The sequence below is a fragment of the Equus asinus genome, chromosome 6, assembly GCF_041296235.1.
Source record: "Equus asinus isolate D_3611 breed Donkey chromosome 6, EquAss-T2T_v2, whole genome shotgun sequence".
Lineage (NCBI taxonomy): Eukaryota > Metazoa > Chordata > Mammalia > Perissodactyla > Equidae > Equus > Equus asinus.
The window spans coordinates 39,504,340-39,527,288 of NC_091795.1; the positions used below are offsets into that span (position 1 = coordinate 39,504,340).

The following is a 22,949-nucleotide window of genomic DNA, read 5'->3' on the forward strand; positions in this document are numbered from 1 at the left end:
GGAGCTTAGCTCACCCCCTATGAAGTATGAGTGTGATACTGAGTAATCAGACAAGGGCTGGGTGGAGGGGGTACTTTATAAATACCACAGGGGGGAAGGAGGGCTGCTCTTCTCTCACATGCTGCTGAATCTCAGGATCTCAGCAAGATCATAGCCAGTCACAGCAAAGGAGCTGCCTGAGGGATCACAGAAGCGGGCACCACACACCTGGGTGTCGGGTACACATTCACCATGACAGTGTTCCACCTGGGAGAGAAGAGGGCTGCTCAGGGCCTGCTGCCCCATGCTTGGGCTCCCCATTCCACTCCCCTCACCACACACACCTCAATGGAGACACTCTCTGGGCTTCTGCTCAGCTTCCAGATGTGCACAAAGGTATCCTCAGCTGCAGAAAGCAGCTGTAAAAAAAGGCAGGGAGGACAAGGGGGAGTTGGAATGTGCTGACAGGGGACTGGTATAGGCTGGGGTGCAGGGTCCAGGGGCTACACTGAGTGGCGAAGACAAGCCTGTGGAGTTCCTCTCAACATTCCAGCACCAGGAACAAGGGTATGGAGAGATGGAGGAGGAGACTAACCTTGCCCACCTCAGGAGCTAGGTCCAGGGCACAGATGGCCCGAGCGTGGGCGTTGATCTGGACATGTAGCGTTCCCGTACTGGCCTCATACAGACGCACTTGCCCGTTTCCATAGCCTGCTGCTACGGTCCCCTGCCACAGCTGCACAGAAGGGCACGGGACCCTGCAAGGGCAATACCCCACAGTGATTTCCCAGACCGAAGCCCACTTCCCACCCTGCGGCTACCTCAGGAAGGCCTCGGCCCCCTTCCACCTCACCTACCCAAATCCTGGAATTCTGGTCAATAATTTGAATTCAGGCCCTGACCGCCAGACACACAGCAAGCCTGAGTCATCTGCCGTCACCATGTCAGCCACGCAGTCCTGAGGGGAAAGGCAGGATCAGCCCTTGCCTTTCTCCTCTGCTGGGTCCTGTACACAGATCTTCCTCAACTCACGATGGGGTTATGTCCTGATAAACCCATTGTAAGCCGAAAACATCAAGTCGAAATACATTTTACAGGCTTAAGATACCGAACATCATAGCTTAGCCTAGCCTACTTTGAACCTGCTTAGAACACTTACATTACCCTACAGTTGGACAAAATCATCAACAGAAAGCCTGTTTTATAATGAAGTGTTCAATAGCTCATGTAATTTATTGAATACTGTACTGAAAGTGAAAACCAGAATGGTCGTATGGGTACAGAATGGTTGTAAGGGGGTCATTGACCCTCATGAGCACGTGGCTGACTGGGAGCTGCGGCTTGCTGCCCCTGCTGCCCAGCATCGTGAGGGACGTGAGAACTGCATATCGCCAGCACAGGAAAAGATCAAAACTCAAAATGTGAAGTACGGTTTCTACTGAATGTGTGTGGCTTTTGCACCATTGTAAAGTCGAAAAATCATGACGTCACACCATCCTAAGTTGGGGATTGTCTGTACAGGGCAGGAGGGGGACGGAGGCAGTATTTGCATCTTTGCCTCCAGGGAAGGGCAGATGTGGAGCCCTCACTAGCTGAACCCAGGGTTCCCTCAGCAAGCATAAAATGTTGAAAATGCTTTCCTTACACTCCTTGTAGAGTCTCCCCCGACCCCTGTCCCACACCACGTGTTCAGAGGGGGTATATGATTGTCCTCACTGCATGGATGACCAAATAGAGGCCATAGTGTTATGACCTGGAGGTCTTGCAGTGAGCCAGTCCTAGTGCTAACTAGACTCTGGGCCTCTTGACAACCCCCAACCCAGGCAGCCAGCATAGCCCATGGGCCCAGCTCAGTGCCAGGTGCAGTGGAAGATATGAATGAGAAGATACGTACCTTCTCAAGAGGTGTGCAATCCAAACGGGGAGACAAAAGTTGGCTTTGAATTGGGCAGTATCAATTCAGGGTTCAGCTAAGGGAGATCAGTGGGAGCTGGAATAGGGGGAAGGCTTCCTGGAGAGGGTGGCGCTGCAGGTGGGCCTGAATAGGTAGGACTTGCCAAAGTCCAGAGAAGGAAGCTGGACATGTCAGAGCTGGAAAGCATCTTAGTAAACCATCTGTCCCAACTCTTCCATTCCCACCACTATTGAAAAGTGTTAGTGAACTACTGTTAAATGCCAGGTAAATGCAAAGAATCTCGGGCTTCATCACTGGACCTGAGGTTGCTGAAGCCTAGCCTAGCAAAGTGCAGCACTTTGCCCAAAGTCATCCAGCTGCTTAGTGGTAGAGCCAAGACTTGAACCCAGGTCCCCTGCCTCCCAAGGTGGGGAAGGCTCGAAGGCTCCCAGGCTCCCAGGAACAGATAGGGGGAACCCACTCACCTGTCCCTGGGCACGCTCGGTGGCAATGTCTGTGATTGGTGTCTGGTGCCCAGCCAGCTCTTCGCTCAGTACAATGTTTGGACCCTTGGCTGGGATGTCGAACACCAGCACCCGGCCTGACCACGTTCCTGCAGAACCAGTGCCCCACTGATGGCTTCCTGATCCTCCTGAGTCTCCAGCCACCACACTCAGCACTCCCTCCATCCCAGAAACCTTAGTAACCAACCACCCCTCACAGCTCCAAAGGCCCTGCCCTTCCATTCACTACCCTTATTCTATCCCATCCTGCCCCTCTGAAACCCTCCATGGCTTTCTGGAGTCTCTCAGAACCCCCTTCACTCCCACCCTTCCTTGTCACCCTCCACAGTTTCCTCAGACCTTCAGCAAGCTCCTGGCCAAAGTCCACACCCCTGAACCCCAGCACCCCCAATGCCCTGCTCTTGGTCCCCTCACCCACACAGATGAAGTGGCCACTGGCAGCAATTCCTCGGGCAAACACAGCCTGTACTGAGTAGGAAACGAGAAAACTATTAGAAATAGCACCTCCCCCCACCCCAGCAAACACTCGCTCCCCCTACCCCACTTAGTCCTGCAGGTACCCGGAGAGGCATCCCCAGAGTCCAGTGCGTGCCAATAGACCATGATGGAGCCATCAGACTCAAACATCTGGAAGACAAAAGCAAGGATGGGGTCACAACCCAGCTGACTTTTGCTGAGCTCTGTGCTGAGTACTTCACATACTCATGCTAGCCCTAGTCCGTTTGATCCTCAAAACAACTCCAGGAGGTAGGCACTACTTTTATCCCCATTTTACAGAGGAGGACACTGAGGCTCTGAGAAGTTACCTTAATTGTCCAAGGTCATACAGCTAGTAAAGGGGGAGATATTGGAGAGGGTACTTGGGAATTGGAAAAGATGAAAGGAATGAAAATGAGAAATAAGGAAGAGTGTGGTAAGCATGTGAAAAGTTTGGAAGTGTTTAGAAGCAATTGGGGAAGCCTCGGGGGGCCTTGGAGAGCAGATGAGAAGACTCTAGTGGGGCAGGGCAGGAAGGTCCTCCTCTTACCTGTATTCCTCGATGTGAGGTGAGTACCAGCAATACTCGGAAGGGGAGGACACACCAGTGGACCTGGAGGGAGGCGGATGGGAGTAGGGAGAAGTGGTCAGAGCAGGGGACATGAGGACTCAGAAGAGTGGAAATTAAGAGTTAGGGAAGGCCTGTTCCTTGAGGTTTGGAGAGGACAGAGGTTAGGACTGGGTTCAGCAACACCACTCCCAACTCCGTGCCTCACCTGAGTGATAAGTGGGGGACTCACTCCAGCTCCCTCCTTAGCGTGGAGCTGGCGCTGGGCCAAGGGCAAACCCTCAGGAGCAAAGCTGAGAAGCTGGGCGCTGGGTCCATGGACTACCCCAAAATGTGTGAGGTTGCGGACGGGTAGCTGCAGCACACTGAGGTTGTTGCACAGGGCGGCAGCTGAGCCTCGAAGGGGGATGGAGCGCTCCCGGCGGAACATCCTAGGGGAGAGACGCCCGAATCACGAGGCGCGCGGGAAACAGAAGACAGCAGAGTTCCTGTGGGGGGTGGGGGTGCTGTCATGAAGCCCTGGGGAAGACTCCTAAGACTGGGTCATGATGTGATGGGGGACCCCGAGGACGGTGATGGGGGGGTCACATGCATGGGGACGGTCTCTTGGAGCAAGAGAGGGGAGCCCCAGGGCTCAGTCATAGGGCGACGGGGGAATCCCAGAGCAGGAATGGTGATGGCGGGGGACCCAGTGGTCCCAAACGCCCGAGCCAAGGCAGGATGAGGCAGGGTAGTCCCCAGCCCCTTCCGCCCTCGGCTCAGCTCCCCCAAGCCCCCGGCCCGGGTCAGAGGTCACACCAGCAGCCCCAGGTCCGCTTGCCTGACTCCAGGGTCCTTGGATCCCTCCGAATCCGCCGCCACCATAGAGACGACGCACGTACGCACGACTGTTGGGCGGGGCAACTACCGCGAACGTGCCGCGAGCGGCACGGTTGCTAGGGCAACTGTGGGCGGGGCGGGCCGCCCCGCGCCGGCGCGGTTGCTCGGGCGACCTTTAGGCGGCAGTGGCGGCCGCAGCGAAGCGGGTGGGAGCTTCCGAAACCCAGGGTTGGAGTGACAGCTGCGGCGATGGCTCACGAAGGCTCGGTGAGCTTCCAATCAGCTGGGGGTGCGCCAGAGCGGGATCGGCCGTTAAGGTTGGCGTCGGGATCCGTGGGCCAGCTCCTTGCCACCTGGCGCCCACCCGCCACGCGGGCGTTCAAGATGACAAGGAAGCCACGTCGGTACTTGGGCAGAAAACTTTCACCTGCACTACGCCCACTCCCGCGCTTTGTCACACTCGGAACCTGAGGGAAAGGGTCAAATGGGTGGTGCAGAGTCCACAAGAAAATGACTTTGGAAACAGCTAATGTGTGTAATAAGTCTCGTACATTGAGGTGCCCATTTAAATAGATAAACCAGAATTGGTCAGGCATTAGGGATAGGCGTTGCTAAATTACCCATTTTGAGAATTTCAGGAGGAAGAAATAGATTAAACAACTCTGAGGCTGCACTTGAAAGTCAAACTGTTTAAAAGCCAAAACATTTAAAAAATAAAACAGATTTGAAGAGACTTTGTGCAACAATATCTCTGGCCAGGCCGCGTCTAGGTACGGTCACTATCACGGGTGTCACATGAGAGGCTGGGACGGGAAAGTATACTCCTCTCTCAGCCTTACCTGCTCTGCTCTGGCCAAGCCTGGACTGGGCCGTTGGCCATTCCCTGGGCTTGCCAGAGAGGGGAAATGAGGCTTAAGGGGTCTTGAATTCAGTGTGAGGTTTAGGAAACACCAGATTTGGGGAAGAATGAATTTTGGGGAACATCAAGTATGAGGCAATAAGGTTAGGGGTGGGGAGGCAAAGGTTTGGGAAGATTGTGTTTGCAGGTAAATTTTGGAAGGAATCAGGGAGACTGTTGTGGGGAAGTGAAGAGGCTCCCAAGGATCTGTTAGTAAATTCCTATGTTCCTAAAATGAATATTTGGGACTAGTCTTTTTCTTTTTAAGTGGATTTTTCTTGATTATTAAAGGATACAAACTCATTGTAGAGAACTTATAAAATTGAGAAGAGCATATGAAAGAAACATACCCACTGTTACAATTTTGGTGTTTTCCTCTTCTTCAACACATACTGGTTTGCATATCTGTGATAATATTTGATATGTAATTTTGTATCCTATCTCTCTCATTTAACATTACATGATAAGTATTTTTCTATGCGATTGCAAATTCTTTCTAAAGATTACCTTAATCATTGTATAATATTCCATCATATAGATAGTGCACAATTAGCCATCTATTCTCTTGTTAAATGTGTTTTCAATATTCTATTATAAATGACACCACGAGGAATATGTTGGAGAATATATTTTTATTTTCATTTCAGAGAACCTTTGAGTGTATTTGTAAAAATGGAATTGATATTTTTGAAGGTTGGACATCTTTTCAAATGTTTGTCATCTATAGTTCCACTTGTGTGAAATGTGAGGTCTTTTGCTTATTATCCTTGGGGTCTTATGATTTTCCTTATTTTGTACGAATTTTTAATATATTTGAGGATATTTATTCTTTTTTATATTTGTCGAAAATATTTTTTGAGCAGCAGGATAAAGTCAGGCTCTGGAGTCAGACCTGAATATGCATTATGACTCCACTAGTACTTCCTTGCTGGGTGATCCTGGGCAAATTCTGTAAAATGGGGACAAAAATATTATGGAGTCTAAAAAATGTATGAATTGAATCAATGTATGTGACTGACATACTTGAAGTGCCAGAAAATTGTAACTACTAATATCAGCTTGTAATTAGGAACTTTTTAAAAATAAGTACAGGAAAACTTGACCTACATATGTACACCTATCTACTTATTTCTTTGTTATTTCTCACATTACTTTTATGTTTAGGCAGTTCTTTCTCACTCAGAGACTATATGACAATTTAACCTATTTTTCCTACATTTTATTTTTTGTTTATATTTTTGTTTCATTTGTGTGTGTGTTTATCCTTTAATCCATCTGGAGTTTATTTATATGAATATTGTGAAATGAGAATCTAAGTTGATTTGGGGCAGGGATGGATACTCTAAACAGCACCCATAATTCCAGCACCATTTATCGACTCGTCTTTCTCAAGTTCTTTGAACTCTCAGGACTTTGAATTAGTGCAAATAGCAAGGACTGTGAAGTTAGAGCTACATATAGCCTGGGTTTACTGTGTGATCCCAAGCAAGTGATGGTTAACATGTGTTTGTTTCTTTGTCTGTAAAATGGACTTGGTGAGCTGTTATGAAAATTAAATTAGCTAAGCCAGTCACCTAAAAAGCATCTGTCGCATAGTAGGCTTTTAGTAAATTGTCCCTTTCAAAAGGCTTTTCCTTCCTGCTGGACAACTTGAGAAAGCTTCCTCCAAGCCTATAGCTTCTTCTTTGTTCCACTCCTCAGTTTCCTGCCCTGATTGCCCTGTTCCTTTCCCACAGAGGCAGGAAAGGCAGATCCGAGACCGTGGGGTGACCCGATCCAAGGCGGAAAAGGTCCGGCCGCCTACTGTGCAGGTACCCCAGGTGGACATCGTACCTGGGCGGCTCACTGAGGCTGAGTGGATGGCGTTTACGGCTCTCGAGGAGGGCGAGGACGTGGTTGGGGACATCTTGGCCGATCTGCTCGCGAGAGTCATGGACTCTGCTTTCAAAGTCTACCTGACCCAGCAGGTGGGCCTGGATCCGGTCTGCCAGACCCATCTCCCCCCTCTCCAACCCCTCCCTACCGGGCTAAGACCCTCTCTTGCCCCGCAGTGCATTCCGTTCACCATCAGTCAGGCGCGGGAGGCCATGCTGCAGATCACCGAGTGGCGCTTCCTGGCCCGGGATGAGGGAGAATCTGCAGTGGCCGAGGACCCCACGTGGGGCGAGGATGAGGAGCCCTCGGCATGCACGACGGACGCCTGGGCTCAGGGATCCGTGCCTGTGCTGCACGCTCCTGCTTCGGTGGGGCTGGAGGAGACCTTCCAAGGCGAAGTAAGCCCAGCCCCCAGCTCTCTCCAAAGCCCCCCCATCCCCCTCCTCACCCCCTCGCCGCGTCTTCCTTGTTCTCAGGGCCTTTCTGGACTCTTCCACCATTAGTTCCTCTCTCCCCTTTCCGATGTCTCACTACCCACCTCTCACTCTGGCTGCATTTCCCCAGGACCAAGGGAGCGTGGACCAGATCCCTATAGGAAGATCGTGGATGGATAGAGGATCACAGGAGCAGATGGAATCTTGGGAGGGTTCTCCCGAGCTGAGAGTCATCCCAGGTCCAGGCCCGCCACCCACCCCGGAGCTGTTTCAGGAGGCAGGGCCCAGGGGTCCTTTAGAGGAACTGGATGGCCAGGCAATAGGCCACCTGTCCTCGGCTGGGTCCTTGAACGGGAACCTCCAGCCATCAGTGGAGACGGCGCACACCGGCAGTCCCCATTCTTCTCTGGAGCTGTCCTTGGTAGCCAGCCCCGAGGCCTCAGCCGAGAGGGCACAGGCCCTCAGCTCTCAGTTCTCGCTCGAGGACCTCTACTATTGCACGCCCCAGCTGCACGCTGCTGGGGACCGGCCGGAGCTCAAGAAGGAGGAGATGCCCCGCATCGCCTCGCCAGTGTCAGTGGCCAGCTCCTCTGCGGGTGGCTCCACCATGCTCAGGCTCTCAGCGTCGTTCCAGCCTCAGCAGCAGCCGGGGCGCCCAGAGGCAGGGCTGAGCGCACCTCAGTACATGGTGGGCCGCAGGATGGTGGGGGCGCGCCTGGATCCCGCGCGGCTGCCGCGCCTCTGGGTGAGCCCGCTGGCCAAGGTCCTGCTTCCAGACTCCGAGGCGCGCCCCGTGGAAGCCTACCGCGGACGCCCGCGCGGCGAGAAGACCGAGGCCCCAGCCGGAGCCGGAACCCCCCGCACCGGCGTCCGCGTCTCCTCTGCAGTTTTCTTACCTCTCCCGCCTGGCGTTCCGTCCCGTGACTTCGGCCCTGACCCCCGCCCCGGCCTCCAAATCCCCAGTTTAAGCTTAGGTCTACCGTCGCCAGGCTCCGGGTCAAAGCTGCCCTTTCCTAGTCCCGGCCTCCGCTTTCTCGCCACGCACCCAGTGCTCCCCGACGTGGCCCGCAACCCCAGCCCCAAACTGTGGCCGGGTACCAAGTGGCCCAGTGGCTGGGATGGAGAGGTGGAGTTACTGGAAGACCTGTGGGCCGGCCGCGCCCGTGTATCTCCACAGGGCGTACCTCCACAAGGCCTGGATCCTCACAAGTGGCCTCATCCTGAGCCCCAAGTCCTCGAGGCCACGTCCCAGGTGATGTGGAAGCCCATGTTGTTGCCAGAAGCAATGAAACTGGCTCCTGGTGTGAGCATGTGGAACCCAACCACCCAGGTGCTGCTCAGCTCTGCCATACCCCAGCAGGAGGACAAAGGCCAAGCCTCTCCTCCCATTGAGCAGCAGCCCATCCAGACAGGTGCCCCGAAGCCTCAGGTGATGGTGGCGCAGCTAATGAAGAACTCAACCCCCAAAGTGAGGTCACTCCCTTCCAAGTACCTGCCTCATTCTGGGTCCTGAACCCCTGGCAGCAGGAATCCTACCTTCCTTCTGTCTGCTTGCCAGAAATAAACATCTGAGTTGCTTTAAGAATTGGCCCAATGTCTCTGTCCGTTTCGCCCAAAGCTGTGTACTCTCACTGAACTGGGGAGGAGCAGTTGTCCTACAGGCCTGGAAGAACATAGAACACTGGCTCCAGGAAATAACCCCATTACCACCCTTAGGAGACCCTGCTTTAGGACAGAGGCTTCGCCCCAGCAGTGGCATTCTGGAGAACCATGCACCTCCCCGCAAAGGACAGACAAGGGCTGCAGTGGAGTCTGCCTCAGCTGGAGAGGTGGAGGAAGCGCATGGCCCTGCTTAAGCACAGAGTGACTCAAGACATGAGGAGTTTGATCTCTTGCTTCTCCAGTCCCTGGAGCTCTGTCAATCACCCTTAGAGTGCAAATAGATGAATTAGAGGCTGTGCAGGGCTCAGGGAAGCCCTGATCTTTTGATATTTGATTTGGACCTTTGACCGGGGTGAGGCAATCAAGTGGCTTGGGCACACAATTTAAGAGGGAACTCACTTTCAGGTTCAAACAGGGTGCTTGAACAGATCCAAGAGTATTTACCTCCTTAAATTTCGTGTCTTAAGCTCCACACCAGCCTCACTGCTAATCCCCACACAGCTTTGCTTAGCCCTTCTCCACCCTCACCCTACTGCAGCACTTCCAGTGGCAGCCAGCAGTCTCTGCTATGTTGCTGTGGTCTCTACTCAGCACCCTGGTCTGGGGTCCTGGCTCTGTCCTTATTCTAGTCCTCCTGCTTAGACTATGTGTGAGGCTCTGGCATAAGTCTCACCTATGGGACCTCCAGCACTGCTCCACAGATCTGACTGGGAAGACAGCAGTGGTGACTGGGGCCAACAGTGGTGAGTGCTCCTTCCACCTTGTCACCTCACTAGGGGCCTCAGCCTTCAAAAGCCTCAAAGGGGAGGGCAGGGAAGAGGACTAGCACCCACTGTCAGCACCCTTGTCCCTCCCCTTGCTCCATTGCCCTCCAGTCACTGCCCAGACTAGCCTGCTCTGAAGCTGCCCTCCTACAGGCATTGGGAAGGTTGTGGCCCAGGAGCTGGCCCACCGAGGGGCCCATGTGATCCTTGCCTGCCGTAGCTTCAAGCGTGGAAAGCAAGCCCTGGCCGAGATCCAAGCAGCCTTACGGTGCAACAACCTCCTTCTTGGTGAGGTGGACCTGAGCTCTATGGCGTCCATCCGGGGCTTTGCCCGTTGGCTTCTGCAGGAGTACCCTGAGATACATCTGCTTGTTAACAATGCTGCAGTCTGTGGTAGGTACCTTCACTTTCTTCCCCCGAACACATTTCAGGAGCCTCCTTTCCAGCTCAGGGACCCCAAAGCAGGCATCTCCAAAGCCTAACCTGTGCATCCTGCTGAAACTCTCTAATTCACACACTACCCTAAAAAGGCCACCTTAAGTTATAGCCTCAAACTTCATTACCCCATCTTTTTTTTTTTTTTAATTTTTAATTTTTTCCTTTTTCTCCCCAAAGCCCCCCAGTACATAGTTGTATATTCTTCGTTGTGGATCCTTCTAGTTGTGGCATGTGGGACGCTGCCTCAGCGTGGTCTGATGAGCAGTGCCATGTCCGCGCCCAGGATTCGAACTAACGAAACACTGGGCAGCCTGCAGCGGAGCGCGTGAACTTAACCACTCGGCCACGGGGCCAGCCCCTCATTGCCCCTATCTTTGTGCATACATGCTCCTGTGGCATTTCTACTGAATCCCAATACGTCCCCCCTCCACCCCCGCAGACTTTGTTTCCCATAGGGTAGTCCCTCCATCACAATCTGTGTTGTCATCTCTTCCCAGGATTCCCCACGACACTTACCCCAGAGGGCCTTGATCTCACCTTTGCCACCAACTATATTGGGCCCTTTTTGCTCACAAATCTACTCAAAGGTAAGGAAGGATGAATGTCTACCTTCTGTGCTGCCCCCACTTCTCCATACCGCTGACATTTTCGTGGCTTCCTCTCTCCCATGGCCACCACCTTCCCTTTGGCACCTAGTTGCTTGCTGAGCAATGATGACCTAGTCTGCTTTTGCTGCGCACAGCAGGGGAACCCACCCGGCACAAGTCAGGAATAGGAGGCTGGTAATGGAATCAGTCAGCCCAAAATACAGCCAGCAAGGGGATCTAAGATTCCCCTCCCTCCTTCCCCCAGCTCCAAGTTCTAGCCAGATCAGTAGAGTCAGTCATCTCAACAAATACTTCTCAAGGGCGGCACTGGGCCGTTAGGAACATAGAGAACAAGAAGACTGACTTCCTGCTCTCAGAGAGTTCAGGATCCACCACGGATGTAGGTTGAACACACCACTGCCTGGGGCCCAAGTCCTTTGGATTTCTGATTTTTTAATCTTTTCTGAGGAAGGAAGTTTGGGTTCTTCCCGGGAGGTGGGTGGGGGTGGAGTGGGTGGCAGGCACCTTCTTCCTAACATTTTCTCCTGGATTGTGTAATAGCCTCTTTAAAAGAAAATCGATTTTTTTGTTAGGTAATACATCCAAAGTACAAAATTGAAAGTATACAAAAAGCCAATACAGTTAAAAAAAAAAAAAAAAAAGGTCTCCTCTCCTTGAAAATCAGCTACTCATTCCGCTCCTGCGAGGCAACTATGTTGCTAGGATCTCGTGTAACCTTTGGGGGAAGATTAAATTAGCCTCAATTGGGAACTGAGCAAAGAGCAGGCAAAACTCTATGCATTGGCAAGTCTGAATGCTTGTTCCCCTTCCCCAAAATTGTAACAGGCTGCAACCCCTGTCTGTATCTTGTGTAGTAATAGTTTCTTAAACTGTCTTTTCCAGGCTGGCCAGCGTAGTGCTTAAGTTCATGCTTTGGCGGCCCAGGGTTTGCTGGTTCAGATCTTGGGCGTGAACCTATGCGCCACTTACCAAGCCGTGCTTTGGCAGGAATCCCACATATAAAGTAGAGGAAGGTAGGCACAGTTGTTGGCTCAGGGCCTCTCTTCCTCAGCAAAAAAAAAAAGAGGATTGGCAGCTGATGTTAGCTCAGGGCTAATCTTCCTCCAAAAAAAAAGGTCTTTTCTCCTGTTTCCCCTCCTCTATCTATTCTCCCTTCTGCCACTTCTAGAAATCACCTTTTACCATATCACTTTCTTGCTTAAAATCCTTTGAAGGTGCTCTACCCATTACAGGATAAACTCTAAGTCCCTTCTCTCCACTTACTAGACCCCCTGCTGACTGAGAGCCTCATCCTTTGCCCTTCCCGAAGCCACACCCTCTTCTCTAGCCAGACAATCGGTAGCTCTTGGACCATGCTCTGTCTTTTTCCTCTGGCTTTGCTTCTGCACATGTAGTTCCCTCTATCTGGAGTATCCTTTCCCACCTCCTTAGCCTGGCTAACTTTACTTCATCTGCCAAGACTCAGCACAGATACCGCGTGCTGTGGCTCCTGCCCTGACATCTATGCCTTCCCCAGCTGGACCCATGTAAGGGGCTTCCTTAGCCCCTTGTACACATCTCTGTTCTCACACTGACACTGCTCCATGAGGACCAGTCTCCAACTAGGCTGTGAGCCCCTTTGGTTTTTATGTCACTGTGTCTCCAAGTTTGGGGTCCGTTGTCCTCTTTAAGAATACTTTTCTCTCCAGCAAATTTTGGCTAAATACTACCTGCTCAGTTTTTCCTTTGTGATTCTTAATTTAAATATAGGGCTTAAAACAGTTTTATCAGTTTGAAAACCATACTGTAAATTCATGTGACAACTACTACTTTTTCATACTTCATATAATCCAGACTTTTCCTATAGTTGGGTACTTTTTTTCTTTCTTAAGATTGAACTTGTTCTACTGATTGTAATTTTATTTTTATTCCCTTGGAAGATAGTTTTTTTTTTTGTAAAAAAAAAAAACAACCACTTTCCCAAGTATCTCTGCATACATTTCTTTTCCTGCAAACCTAGCTAGCATCTTTATGTCCTTAGCACCTGTCTTGATATCTGCCATAATCCAGGGGCTTAGTGAAAATTTGTGGGGTGAACAAGTAAATGAGTGAATGAATGAATCCTTGAAAGACAGCTTTCACAGTGTCTCCAGCCTCTCCTTCCAGTTTTAGCCATCACTGAGGTAAAAACACAAACAAGGATCAATTAAATTCGCTCCGACTGGCAAGTAGAAGAAAAGCAAGATAAAGCTGCCAACACTAAAATAAAAGAGGAGGAAGAGCATTGGGAAAGCATCTAATGAAAATGAAGTCTCCGTTCACATTAAGCTGTCCTGTGCCTAGCCTAGGTGTCTGGTTGGGGGGCCCACTGACCCTCTTCTGAGAGCCCTGGGTGGACCCTGCTGTCCTGGAGTCTCCTGGAGGGGCAGGCTGGGGAGTGGCTATGAGAGTTTACCCCAGGACTTGGATTGAAGGAGTGTGGTCCTCTCTCCACACAGGGGCCCTCCAACGGGCAGGGTCAGCCCGGGTGGTGAATGTGTCTTCCTTTCAGCAAACACGTGGGTACATTGATGAGGGGCATCTGACAGGGGCTGGTAGACCTCTGACCTTCAACCAGAACTATAACTGCAGCAAACTGCTTTTGACCTCATTCACTGGGGAGCTTGCCCGGAGACTTCAAGGAACAGGTAACTGCCTCTGACACCCCCTACTCCTCCATTCCCAACCTTTCACATCTCCTCCCAACATGTCCTGGCCATAAAATACTCCCAATACCCCCCAAGCCAGCTGGAAATCTCCTCCATTTATTGTCTGTGCACCGTATATTTCTCTCAACCCCGTCTTCACATCTACTTTTCAACCTTTTCCAATTCTCCTATCACCCACAACATCCCTCTCCTCCTAGTATTTTCCAATATCAACACCATCTGTTACATTCCTCCTAAAGTTCACCCAACACTTTAAAATACTTATATCTGCCTACTGGCTTGGACACCACCATTCATGTAAGTTACAGAGCACTGGCTGCCCTGGCACCACTCCCTAGTCTCTGATCACCTCTACCCAACAGCCCTGGTAGGATGCTCCCCTCATTGCACATTGTAGAACCACACTTAATTCTTTCTTCCCAATATCCTCCTCTCGCATCACTTTGCACTTATACTTGTGTCTCACTCACTCAGGTGTGACTGTGAACTCCGTGGACCCGGGTGTTGTATACACGGAGATCATGAAGCATTTCTCTTGGCTTTACCGCTTCCTTTTCTGGCTTGTCAGCTTCTTCATTAAGGTAGGTAAGGGAGGAGCTGGCTGGACCTGAAGTGGGTGGGACAGGGCTCTGCTTCTTGTGTGTCCTTAGCAGACTAAAGCCTAGCCGGCATGACCTTCTCTCCTTCTCCGTCATGTCTCCACAGGATCCCAAACAAGGTGCAGTCCCAGTCCTCTACTTGAGCTTGGCAAAGGAGCTGGATGGCATTTCTGGAAAATACTTTAGCAGTTCTTGTGTGATAAGTCCTCCCCCTAAAGCTGCTCAGGATCCTCAGGTGGCCCAAAGCCTCTGGAATGCCTCAGTCCAACTAACAAACCTAGACAAGATGGACTGATCCTCTGTGACCCTTGCCGTAACTTGCCACCTCCCGTCCGGCGCACCAACCCCCCCCCCCCCCAGCCGACTTCTAGCCCTTAATCTGGTTATGCCTTTTGTTTGCTGGCTCCAAGGGTCAATCACCTAGTCCAGTATAATGGCCTCTTCCTTCTCCTGTTGACTCAGTGACATGAGAGCTCAGACTGGTCAGAGGACAGTTTCAGCTTCTACTTTATTGCCAGTTCTCCAATGGAGGTATTCATCCCGTGGGCACTAGGAATTCCAAACCTACTGAGTCTCACTTTATGGTGACCGGGAGTAAAACTCCTTCCAGTGGGTATTAGGGGTACCGATAAGACAGGAAACTTCTGCCTGTTCTCTTGGTTCCCAGATGTGTGCTTCCTGGCTTTGAGGGAGAAAGTACCACATAGTGTCCTCGGCATTAAGGCATAAACCATGTCTTGTAGGACAACACTCCAACTTCACAGGGTGTTGTCTCCCAGCTGGCACTGTAACTGAGCCTGCAGATAATCATTCCACCTTTCCATCAACCAGCTGCTCCTGTGATGAGTCATGCAATAAGACCAGTGAATTCTGGGAGTGACAGCCCATTGCTTCTTTTCTGGGGTCTGTTCATCTACGTAAATTTTGGAATCAGCTCTTCAGATTTCACACACACACACAAATCCTGTTGGGAGTGTACTATATCCACTGGGAGGATTGACATTTTTATGATATTGAGTTTTCCTGACCATGAACAAGATATACTCATATCTAATTAAATCTGAATATCCTTACAAAATTTTAAAGAATTTTATCCATAAAGATCTTTCACAAGTTTTACTATACTTAATTTCAGCTACCTTGTTTTTTTTGCCGTTGTAACTGGTATTTTAAAATTTGTATATTGATCATATATCAAACAACTTTATTAAGTTATCTAACTCTAATAAGTTATCTGTAGATCCTTTTGGTTTCTCTACATAGAAAATCACACCATCTAGGAATAATAAGAGTTTTATGTCATCCCTTTCAATTATTATAACTTTTGTTTCTTTTTCTAGAAAACCTTAATAGATTTTCAAATATTAAACCAACTTTGTGTTTCTGGAATAAACCCAACTTGGTCATAATGTTATTTTTGTATACATTGCTAAATTAGCATACTCATGTTTTTGTTTAGAACTTTTTAAGTGTGTTCATAATGAGATAGGCATATACTTTTCCTTACTTCTACTGCCATTGTCTGGTCTTGCTGTCACGGATATAGTCATTTGATAAGATGAGTTGGGGATTTGTCTTAGTCTGGAGACATTACCCAAGAAGCAGATACCAAATTAGGATTAAATGTACAAGAAATTTGTTAGGAGAAATGGCTGTGAGAGAAAATGGGGAAGAAGCTGGGAGATCCACCAGACTGTGATATGTCTGACCCACAGTGAAGGAGGGAGGGAAGGAAAGAGGATTGGTTGGGAGCATCTTAGAGTGAAGTGGGATGTTTTTTCCATTTTTAAACTTCCTATCTTGTTTTGAAAGTACACAATCTATTTCTTTCTTTAGTGGTTAGTCTAAAAATTCTAACCTGCATATTTAACTTAACAGTATCTCTAATCAATACCTTTATTCTTCTTTAAAATAATACATATATCTTAGAATTCTTTAACATTAATCATTCCTTTTGAACTTATATGCTTTTGTAACTCAGTATTTTAATTATTTCATTAATCTCACAAATCAGATATATTGTTATATTTTAAGTAGTCGATACTTGTGTAGATTTACCCATATGTTTAATATTCTCTTTGCTTGTTCTATTTTCTTATGTCTCAGATTTTCCATCTGGGATTATTTTCCTTCTACCTGAAGTGCATCCTTTAGAAGTTCCTTTAATAAGGATTTGTGGTAGACAGAATTCTAAGCTGGCCCCAAGATTCCTACCCTCTTGTGTACATATTTTGTATAATCTCCTCCCCTTGAGTGTGAGCAGAAATAATGAATATGATGGAATTTCAGTCCTGTGATATGTCATGTACCTGGCAAAGGGATTTTCCTGATTTAATTAAGGCCTACAATCAGTTGAATTTGAGTTAATCAAAGGGGAGATTATTTTGAGTGGACCTGACCTAACCAGGCTAGCCTTTTTAAACAGTTCAAGCCTTCCCAGAAGTCAGAGAGCTTCTCCTGTTTACCATGAAGACGCAAACTGCTACAATGTGGAGAGTGCCACATGGCCTCTAGGCCTCTATGTCCCAAGGAACTGAATTCTGCCAATAACCAGTGACCTTGGAAGAAGGACCTGGAGCCCAGATGAGATTGCAGTTCTGGGTGACTCCTTGATTTCAGCCTGGTAAGACCCTGAGCAGAGGACCCAGCTAATGTGTACACAGACTCCTGACTCAGAAACTGTGAGATAATAAATGTATTCCTTTTGTGCCACTGAGTTTATAGTAATTTATTATGCAGAAAAACTAATGTGGGATCTAATGATAGTACACTTCCTCAGTTTTATTTCTTTGAAAATTTCTTTATTTCACATTCATTTTTGAGGGGTCATTTTTCTGGCTAAAGAATTATAGGTTGACAGTTATCTTCTCTTATCCTCTTAAAGATAACATTTCTTTATCTTCTGGCTTTCATTGTTGCTATTGAGAAATCAGATGTTAATCTAACAGTGACTTTGTAGGGAATCTGCCTTTTCTCTCTTGCTCCTTTTAAGATTTTTAGCTTTGGGGTTGTTTTTCTACAGTTTCACTATTATTAATCCAGACGTGCCTTTCTTTTTGTTTATTCTGGTGGGAATCCCTTTGATTTCCTGAATCTGAAGATATACATGTATCCTGCATATCTCTTTAAATGCAGCCTCTCCTCCATTATCTTTCATCTCTCTTTATGGAATTGCAGTTAGATAAAGGCTGGGCCTTCTCACTTTATCTTTCATGTTTCTTAGCTTCTCTTTCACATTTTCCTTCTTCTTATATGTTAAAGCTGCATTTTGGTTCATTTTTTTTGGATCTGTTTTCCAATTTACTAATTCTCTCTTCAGCTATGACTAATATTTTGTTTATTCTATCAATAACTTTGTATTACAATTATTATATTTTTATTACTATATTTTATAGTTGGTTGTTTTGCCAATCTACCTAGTCAATTTATATAATCTCTTGTTCCTTCCTTATATTTTAAATCCTCCTTTATGTTTTAAAAAACATATTAAACATATTCACTTTCTATACTGTAACTGAAAATTCAAATATCTGTAATATTTGCAGGCTTGAATAGTTTATGGTAGCTTGTTTCTTTGTGTGTTTAGTGACTTTGATTTTATGTTCCTGGTTCTTGGAATTATAGCTGTAGGAATTATTTAAGGCCTGGAATTAAAGTACATTCTGCTAGAGAGGGTTTACATTAGTTTGGCCAGGTTCCCAGGAGTACTATACCAACTTGAGACCAATTTAAATTACACTTTTGTCTTGGGATTATTTTTGCCATTCATGTGGTATACATTCTGGCCCCAAACTTGTGTGAGTACAACTTATTATTTTGAATTACCAGAAAGTTTTTTTCCCACTACCCCCAGAACCAAGGATGAGATAGACTTTTATCCATACTGTTGCCCTCTATGAGGCACTGTTTTTAAGTTCACTCTCTGGGGGTGTTACTCTTTGAGTATCCTGGCTTTATGTGTAGGGGGATAGTTTTCCATTTCAACCATCTCTGCTCAACTCCAGATTTTGTCTTCTGTCTCTACTTATGGTCCTTTAAACCCAGGTTCCAGGCCACCAGGGGTTGGTTTAGCAAACACTGGCTTCACTGATCATCTGTGCCTTGGGATTCATAATTTCATACCATCTCTAGCTTCTGGGGAATTCCCTTACTTTCCCACCGATTCATTCAGGACATACAAATAGATGTGTATGTGTGTTAAATGTTGCATATAGCATTTTTCGTTGTACTATATCAGGTGGAGTTTCTGTGATATTTAGTCCTCTGTATTGCCAGAGATGGAAGCATCCAATTTCTTCTTCCCTCCCTTCCTTCTTTCTTTCCTTCCTTTGCATTTGGATAACCAATGGTCTCAGCACCATTTGTTGAATAGTGTGTCTTTCCCCCACTAATCAATAATACAAATTTTGTCATATGTCAAATTTTCATGTGTATGTGTGTTTATTTTAGGTCTAGACTCTTTTCTGTGCTAGTGGTCTACTTTTTGATCCTTACATCAATACCACATTGCCTTAATTACTATAACTTTAAAACAAGCACTGCCGCCCTCCTCAACTGTGTTCTTTTTCTTCAGGAGTTTCTTGGCTATTTTGTCCCTTTGCTTTTCTGTACAAATTTACTAATTTGTTGTCAAGCTTCTAGGATATCCAATAGGCTATTGATTGGGTTATTTCAAATATATAGATTAATATGGGATAACTGTCTTCTTTATGACATTAAATCTTCCTGTTCACCAATGTGCTATAGCTCCCATTTATTTAGGCTCTTTACTGTCTTCAACATGATTTTATAATTTTGGAATGTGCACATATTTTGTTAAGTTTATTAGTAGATGCATCAGTTTCATTTAAAAAATTATATTATTTAACTTTTCATTGTTGGTTACAGAAATGCAATTGATTTTTTATATTGATTTTATATCTTGCCATGTTACTAAATATTTTTTATCAATTCTAATAATTTTCAGATTCTTTTGGCGCTTTTAAATATATCTCATCATATCATCTGTGAAAAATGACAGTTTAATTTCCTCCTTTCTAATTTTTATGCCTTTTACCTCTTTTTCTTACCTTATTGTAACGGCTGTGTGCTAAAATACCATGTTGGTTAGAATCAGAGATATTGGGCATCTTTGTATTTCTGATTTTAGAGAATCTAATGAGATCTTGTATTCCTTCAAGGGTCTGTATCTGTTTCAACAAAAACGTCTCCACATGTAAATATGGTTTTCCCCATGATTTCTACAGCAGAACTTGTGTGGTTCTAAGTCCCCACTGTAAGAGTGACTTTTCATAGTTGTTCTGGCTTATCCTACATTGTGGATCCTTCTTATTACAAAGTCTTCAAGGTCCCCTGAGGGACCATCCTCATGCTGTCCCTACCTCTACTTCAGAAAGAAACGGGGAACAGCAGGTCTGGCTCTCTGTGGGCCACCATGTCTCCTCACACTCTACCAGTGTGTGGTAACAAGCCAGGCAGTGGTAAATATACATTTGCTTCTTTCCTGAAAGACCAGACCCTCTCATGAAAGTATAATAAAGCAGGGGGAAGAAGGGTTGAAAGTCTATCTCCAGACTGTCCAATATGAAAGCCACTGGCCACATGTGGCAATTAAGTACTTGAAATATGGCTAATATGACTGAGGAACTGAATTTTAAATTTTATTTAATTTTAATTAAGTTACATTTAAGTTAAAAATGTATATTTCAATCTAGTTATTGGAAAACTTCTAATATGTTTGAAACAAGTTGTATACATAAATCTATTTCTTCAACTATAAATTGTGTGAAATCTAAACCAGCTCAAGTATTTCCAATGAAAATTTACCGTCTGAATAGAGATGTGCTGTAAGTGCAAAATACATACTGGATTTCAAAGACTTAGTACAAAAAAAGAATGTAAAGTATCTCATTAATATTTTTATATTTATTACATATTAAAATGATAATATTTTGAATATCTTGTCAAAATTAATTTCCCTTGTTCCTTTGTACTTTTTAAAATGATAGCTACTAGAGAGTTTAAGATTATATATGTGGCTGGCTTATATAAAATTTAATTGTAATAACTTTTCCCCCCAAAAAATCTCTTTAAAATTTATTAGCCATCTCAATTCAAGACAATTTTAAAACTTATAGTTTATTTCTATTGGACAGTGCTGGTATAGCTAATCTAGATGCGTTTCTCGCCTGCATCTCCTCTCCCCCATAGCTGGCTTGGTCACCTTGATTTGCTCTCTCTCTCTTTTTTTTAAAAAGATTGGCACCTGGGCTAACATCTGTTATCAATCTTCTTTGTTTTTGTTTCTTCTTCTCCCCAAAGCCCCCCAGTACATAGTTGTATATTCTAGTTGTAGGTCCTTCAGGTTCTGCTATGTGGGGTGCTACCTCAGCATGGCTTGATGAGCTGCTAAGTCAGCACTCAGGAAGCTGAGTGGGCAAACTTGACCGATTGGCCACAGGGCGGACCCTTTGCTTTCTGTCTTTATCCAGTCCCCTCTCCAAGTCTCTCAGCCTGAAAACCACCTCCTCCCTCTAGGAAACTGCATTCTTTTTCTCAAGAGGAGGCTTTTCCCTCTCGGTTCCTTCCCATGTTCTGGGACGACTAGGATTCCACCCAGATGAGCAGAGATGTTCTTCTGTGTTCAGCATTACAGGTTGGGAGGATGGGATCCAGTCATGCAAATCAGAGTTTTGGGGTCCTAGGGGTGTTGTTCAGGTTCCTCATTACAGGGAGCCTCAGGCTGGCACCTATGAAAAAACACATAGGACAAAGACAATACCAATCTTCCTTGAAGATCTCTCAGTCTAATCCAATGTAAAAGAAACAATATGTCTCTTATCAGACTCAGTGGGACCCCCTTTCATGGTGTGAAGAAGCATTTGGGTCTTTTCTGTATCCCCACCCCCATTCTACTAGAGGCCTGGCAGCTTCACGTGAAAATTCAGCACATCTGTTAAAGGTTGTTAAAGCTACTTAGAAGGATGGCTCCAGAACAAATAAAAAATATACACTTAAAAAAATTTCAAGGCAGATCAATATGTGCTGATATGGACAACCACCAAGATATATTGTCCAGTGGGGCTGTAAACAAGTTTCCAGAACAGTATGTCTAGGAAGCTGCTGTTTGCATCTAAAATGCTTAAGTTTTCAGAGACTGATTCTGGAATAGCAAGCTAAAACTGGCATCAAAGAGTTGCTTTGGGTAGGGATCTTGGGGATGGGATGAGTGGGAGATGTATTTATGTTTAAAAAATATGTGCTTATTCACAGTAGCCAAAAGTAGAAACAACCCAAATGTCCATCAACGGCTGAACGGACAAACAAAATGGGGTGTATACCTACAATGGAATATTATTCAGCCTTAAAAGGAAGGAAATGCTGACACATGCTGCAACATGAATGAACCTTGAAGACGAAAGCCAGATACAAAGGGATAAATATTGTATGATTCTACTTCTATGAGGTACTTAGAACAGTCAAATTCACAGAGACAAAAAGTAGAACGCTTGATACCAGTGGGTAGGGTGAAGGGAGAAAAGAGAGTTAGCATTTAATGGGTACAGAGCTTCAGTATTGAATTAAAAATGGTTAAAATGGTAAATTTTATGTTATACATATTTTACCACAATAAAAACATGCATATGCAGTGCCCTTTAAAACCTTTGTGTTTATTTTTTATACCATTTCTTTTTAATTGAAGGGCATAGAAGCTATTTCCACTAAAATTGTGGGTGTATTTATTATTTGACCCAGATGTATCCTACAGATATACCTGCTCACATATGGAATGTCATATATACAAGGTGATTCATTGCAGTATCGTTTGCAATAGCAAAAGACTGGAAATACAGTATCCCACTAGAAGAGGCTGGCTAATAAATTATGTGTATCCATGCAATACAGTGTTATACAGCTGAAAAAATGAATGAGGAAGATCTCTATTTACTGATTTAGAAATATCTCCAACATACATTGTTAAATGAAGAAATTAAGGTGCAAGTGTACATAGTATGCTACCTTTTGCATAAGAAACAGGAGGAGTAAGACTACACATTCATATTTGCTTGCATTTGCATAAAACATTGAGAGGATAAGCAAGAAGCTAATAACAAAGGTTACCTGTAGTAGGCCAGGGGGAAGGAGTGGATGGGAACAAGGGTTGAAGGGAGGTTTCTCAGTGCATACTTTTTATATTGTTTTGATTTTTGAATTATACAAGGGCATTATCTACTCAAAATAATAATTAGAAATATTTAGAAGAAGAAATAGGGGAAAAAAGAGACAGTAGTGGAGAGGTTGTCCAATTCATCCTTTCTAGTATTTACCCCCTACCTCCAGCCCACCACCAACTTTGTGGATTTTCCAGGTTGTTTTCAATCTGAGATTAACTGAGATAAACCTAACATTACAATAGTTACATTTCAGGCTCTTTACATGGATTCACTTAATCTTCCTAACAACCTAATAATATACATACTATCATTAACATTTTCATTTTACAAATGAGGAAACAGAGGCACATAGAGGTTAAATAACCAACATGAGATCTCACACATCTAGCGTATTGCCGTTAGAATTTGAACCCATTGTCTATCAAATCCTGGCTCTCCCGACATCCTCGTACAAATATCTTTAAATACTTGTTCTATTACTTCTTTCATTTCTTTGGCTGTATTATCAGAAGTGAGTGCATTGGGTTAAGGAGTTTGTGCTTTTTAATG

The 22,949-nt window shown here is 46.0% G+C and overlaps 3 protein-coding genes across 5 annotated transcripts; 2 read left to right on the top strand and 1 right to left on the bottom strand.

Moving 5' to 3' along the window:
* Positions 1-40: 40 nt before the first annotated feature.
* WDR54 (WD repeat domain 54) lies at positions 41-4,465 on the bottom strand. Of its 2 annotated transcripts, none has more exons than XM_014829800.3 (10): positions 4,263-4,465; positions 3,651-3,873; positions 3,425-3,487; positions 2,958-3,024; positions 2,812-2,865; positions 2,359-2,486; positions 837-937; positions 575-737; positions 324-398; positions 41-246 (listed from the first exon to the last, which is right to left on the bottom strand). In XM_014829800.3, exons 1-10 carry the CDS (start codon positions 4,304-4,306, stop codon positions 115-117), a joined length of 1,050 nt encoding a protein of 349 aa, XP_014685286.1. In that variant the 5' UTR covers positions 4,307-4,465; the 3' UTR covers positions 41-114. The 2 variants fall into 2 exon arrangements, with proteins under 2 accessions (XP_014685286.1, XP_014685287.1); XM_014829801.3 differs by having other exon boundaries at positions 3,651-3,930; positions 4,263-4,342.
* Positions 4,407-9,089, top strand: C6H2orf81 (chromosome 6 C2orf81 homolog). The gene is made up of 4 exons (XM_070511919.1): positions 4,407-4,528; positions 6,896-7,126; positions 7,211-7,432; positions 7,599-9,089. The coding sequence occupies exons 1-4, from the start codon at positions 4,511-4,513 to the stop codon at positions 8,979-8,981; spliced, it is 1,854 nt and encodes a 617-aa protein (XP_070368020.1). The 5' UTR covers positions 4,407-4,510; the 3' UTR covers positions 8,982-9,089.
* Positions 9,090-9,587: 498 nt separating this feature from the next.
* LOC106823860 (retinol dehydrogenase 11) lies at positions 9,588-16,842 on the top strand. Of its 2 annotated transcripts, none has more exons than XM_070511930.1 (6): positions 9,588-9,873; positions 10,048-10,287; positions 10,830-10,919; positions 13,418-13,606; positions 14,102-14,208; positions 16,652-16,842. In XM_070511930.1, the coding sequence occupies exons 1-6, from the start codon at positions 9,699-9,701 to the stop codon at positions 16,694-16,696; spliced, it is 846 nt and encodes a 281-aa protein (XP_070368031.1). In that variant the 5' UTR covers positions 9,588-9,698; the 3' UTR covers positions 16,697-16,842. The 2 variants fall into 2 exon arrangements, with proteins under 2 accessions (XP_070368031.1, XP_014685288.3); XM_014829802.3 differs by lacking the exon at positions 16,652-16,842 and adding an exon at positions 14,333-14,669 and having other exon boundaries at positions 9,596-9,873.
* The last annotated feature ends 6,107 nt before the right edge of the window (positions 16,843-22,949 follow it).

Bases quoted from the DNA above. Each gene is read 5' to 3' on its own strand.
- C6H2orf81 (XM_070511919.1), top strand. The intron at 7,127-7,210 runs GTGGGCCTGGAT...CTTGCCCCGCAG, and splicing joins AAGTCTACCTGACCCAGCAG to TGCATTCCGTTCACCATCAG. The intron at 7,433-7,598 runs GTAAGCCCAGCC...GCATTTCCCCAG, and splicing joins AGGAGACCTTCCAAGGCGAA to GACCAAGGGAGCGTGGACCA.
- LOC106823860 (XM_014829802.3), top strand. From the start codon at position 9,699: ATGTTGCTGTGGTCTCTACTCAGCACCCTGGTCTGGGGTCCTGGCTCT. The intron at 10,288-10,829 runs GTAGGTACCTTC...ATCTCTTCCCAG, and splicing joins TAACAATGCTGCAGTCTGTG to GATTCCCCACGACACTTACC. The intron at 10,920-13,417 runs GTAAGGAAGGAT...CTCTCCACACAG, and splicing joins GCTCACAAATCTACTCAAAG to GGGCCCTCCAACGGGCAGGG.
- WDR54 (XM_014829800.3), bottom strand. From the start codon at position 4,306: ATGGTGGCGGCGGATTCGGAGGGATCCAAGGACCCTGGAGTCAG. The intron at 3,488-3,650 runs GTGAGGCACGGA...GCCTCCCTCCAG, and splicing joins GTCCCCCACTTATCACTCAG to GTCCACTGGTGTGTCCTCCC. The intron at 2,866-2,957 runs GTACCTGCAGGA...TTTCCTACTCAG, and splicing joins CTCTGGGGATGCCTCTCCGG to TACAGGCTGTGTTTGCCCGA.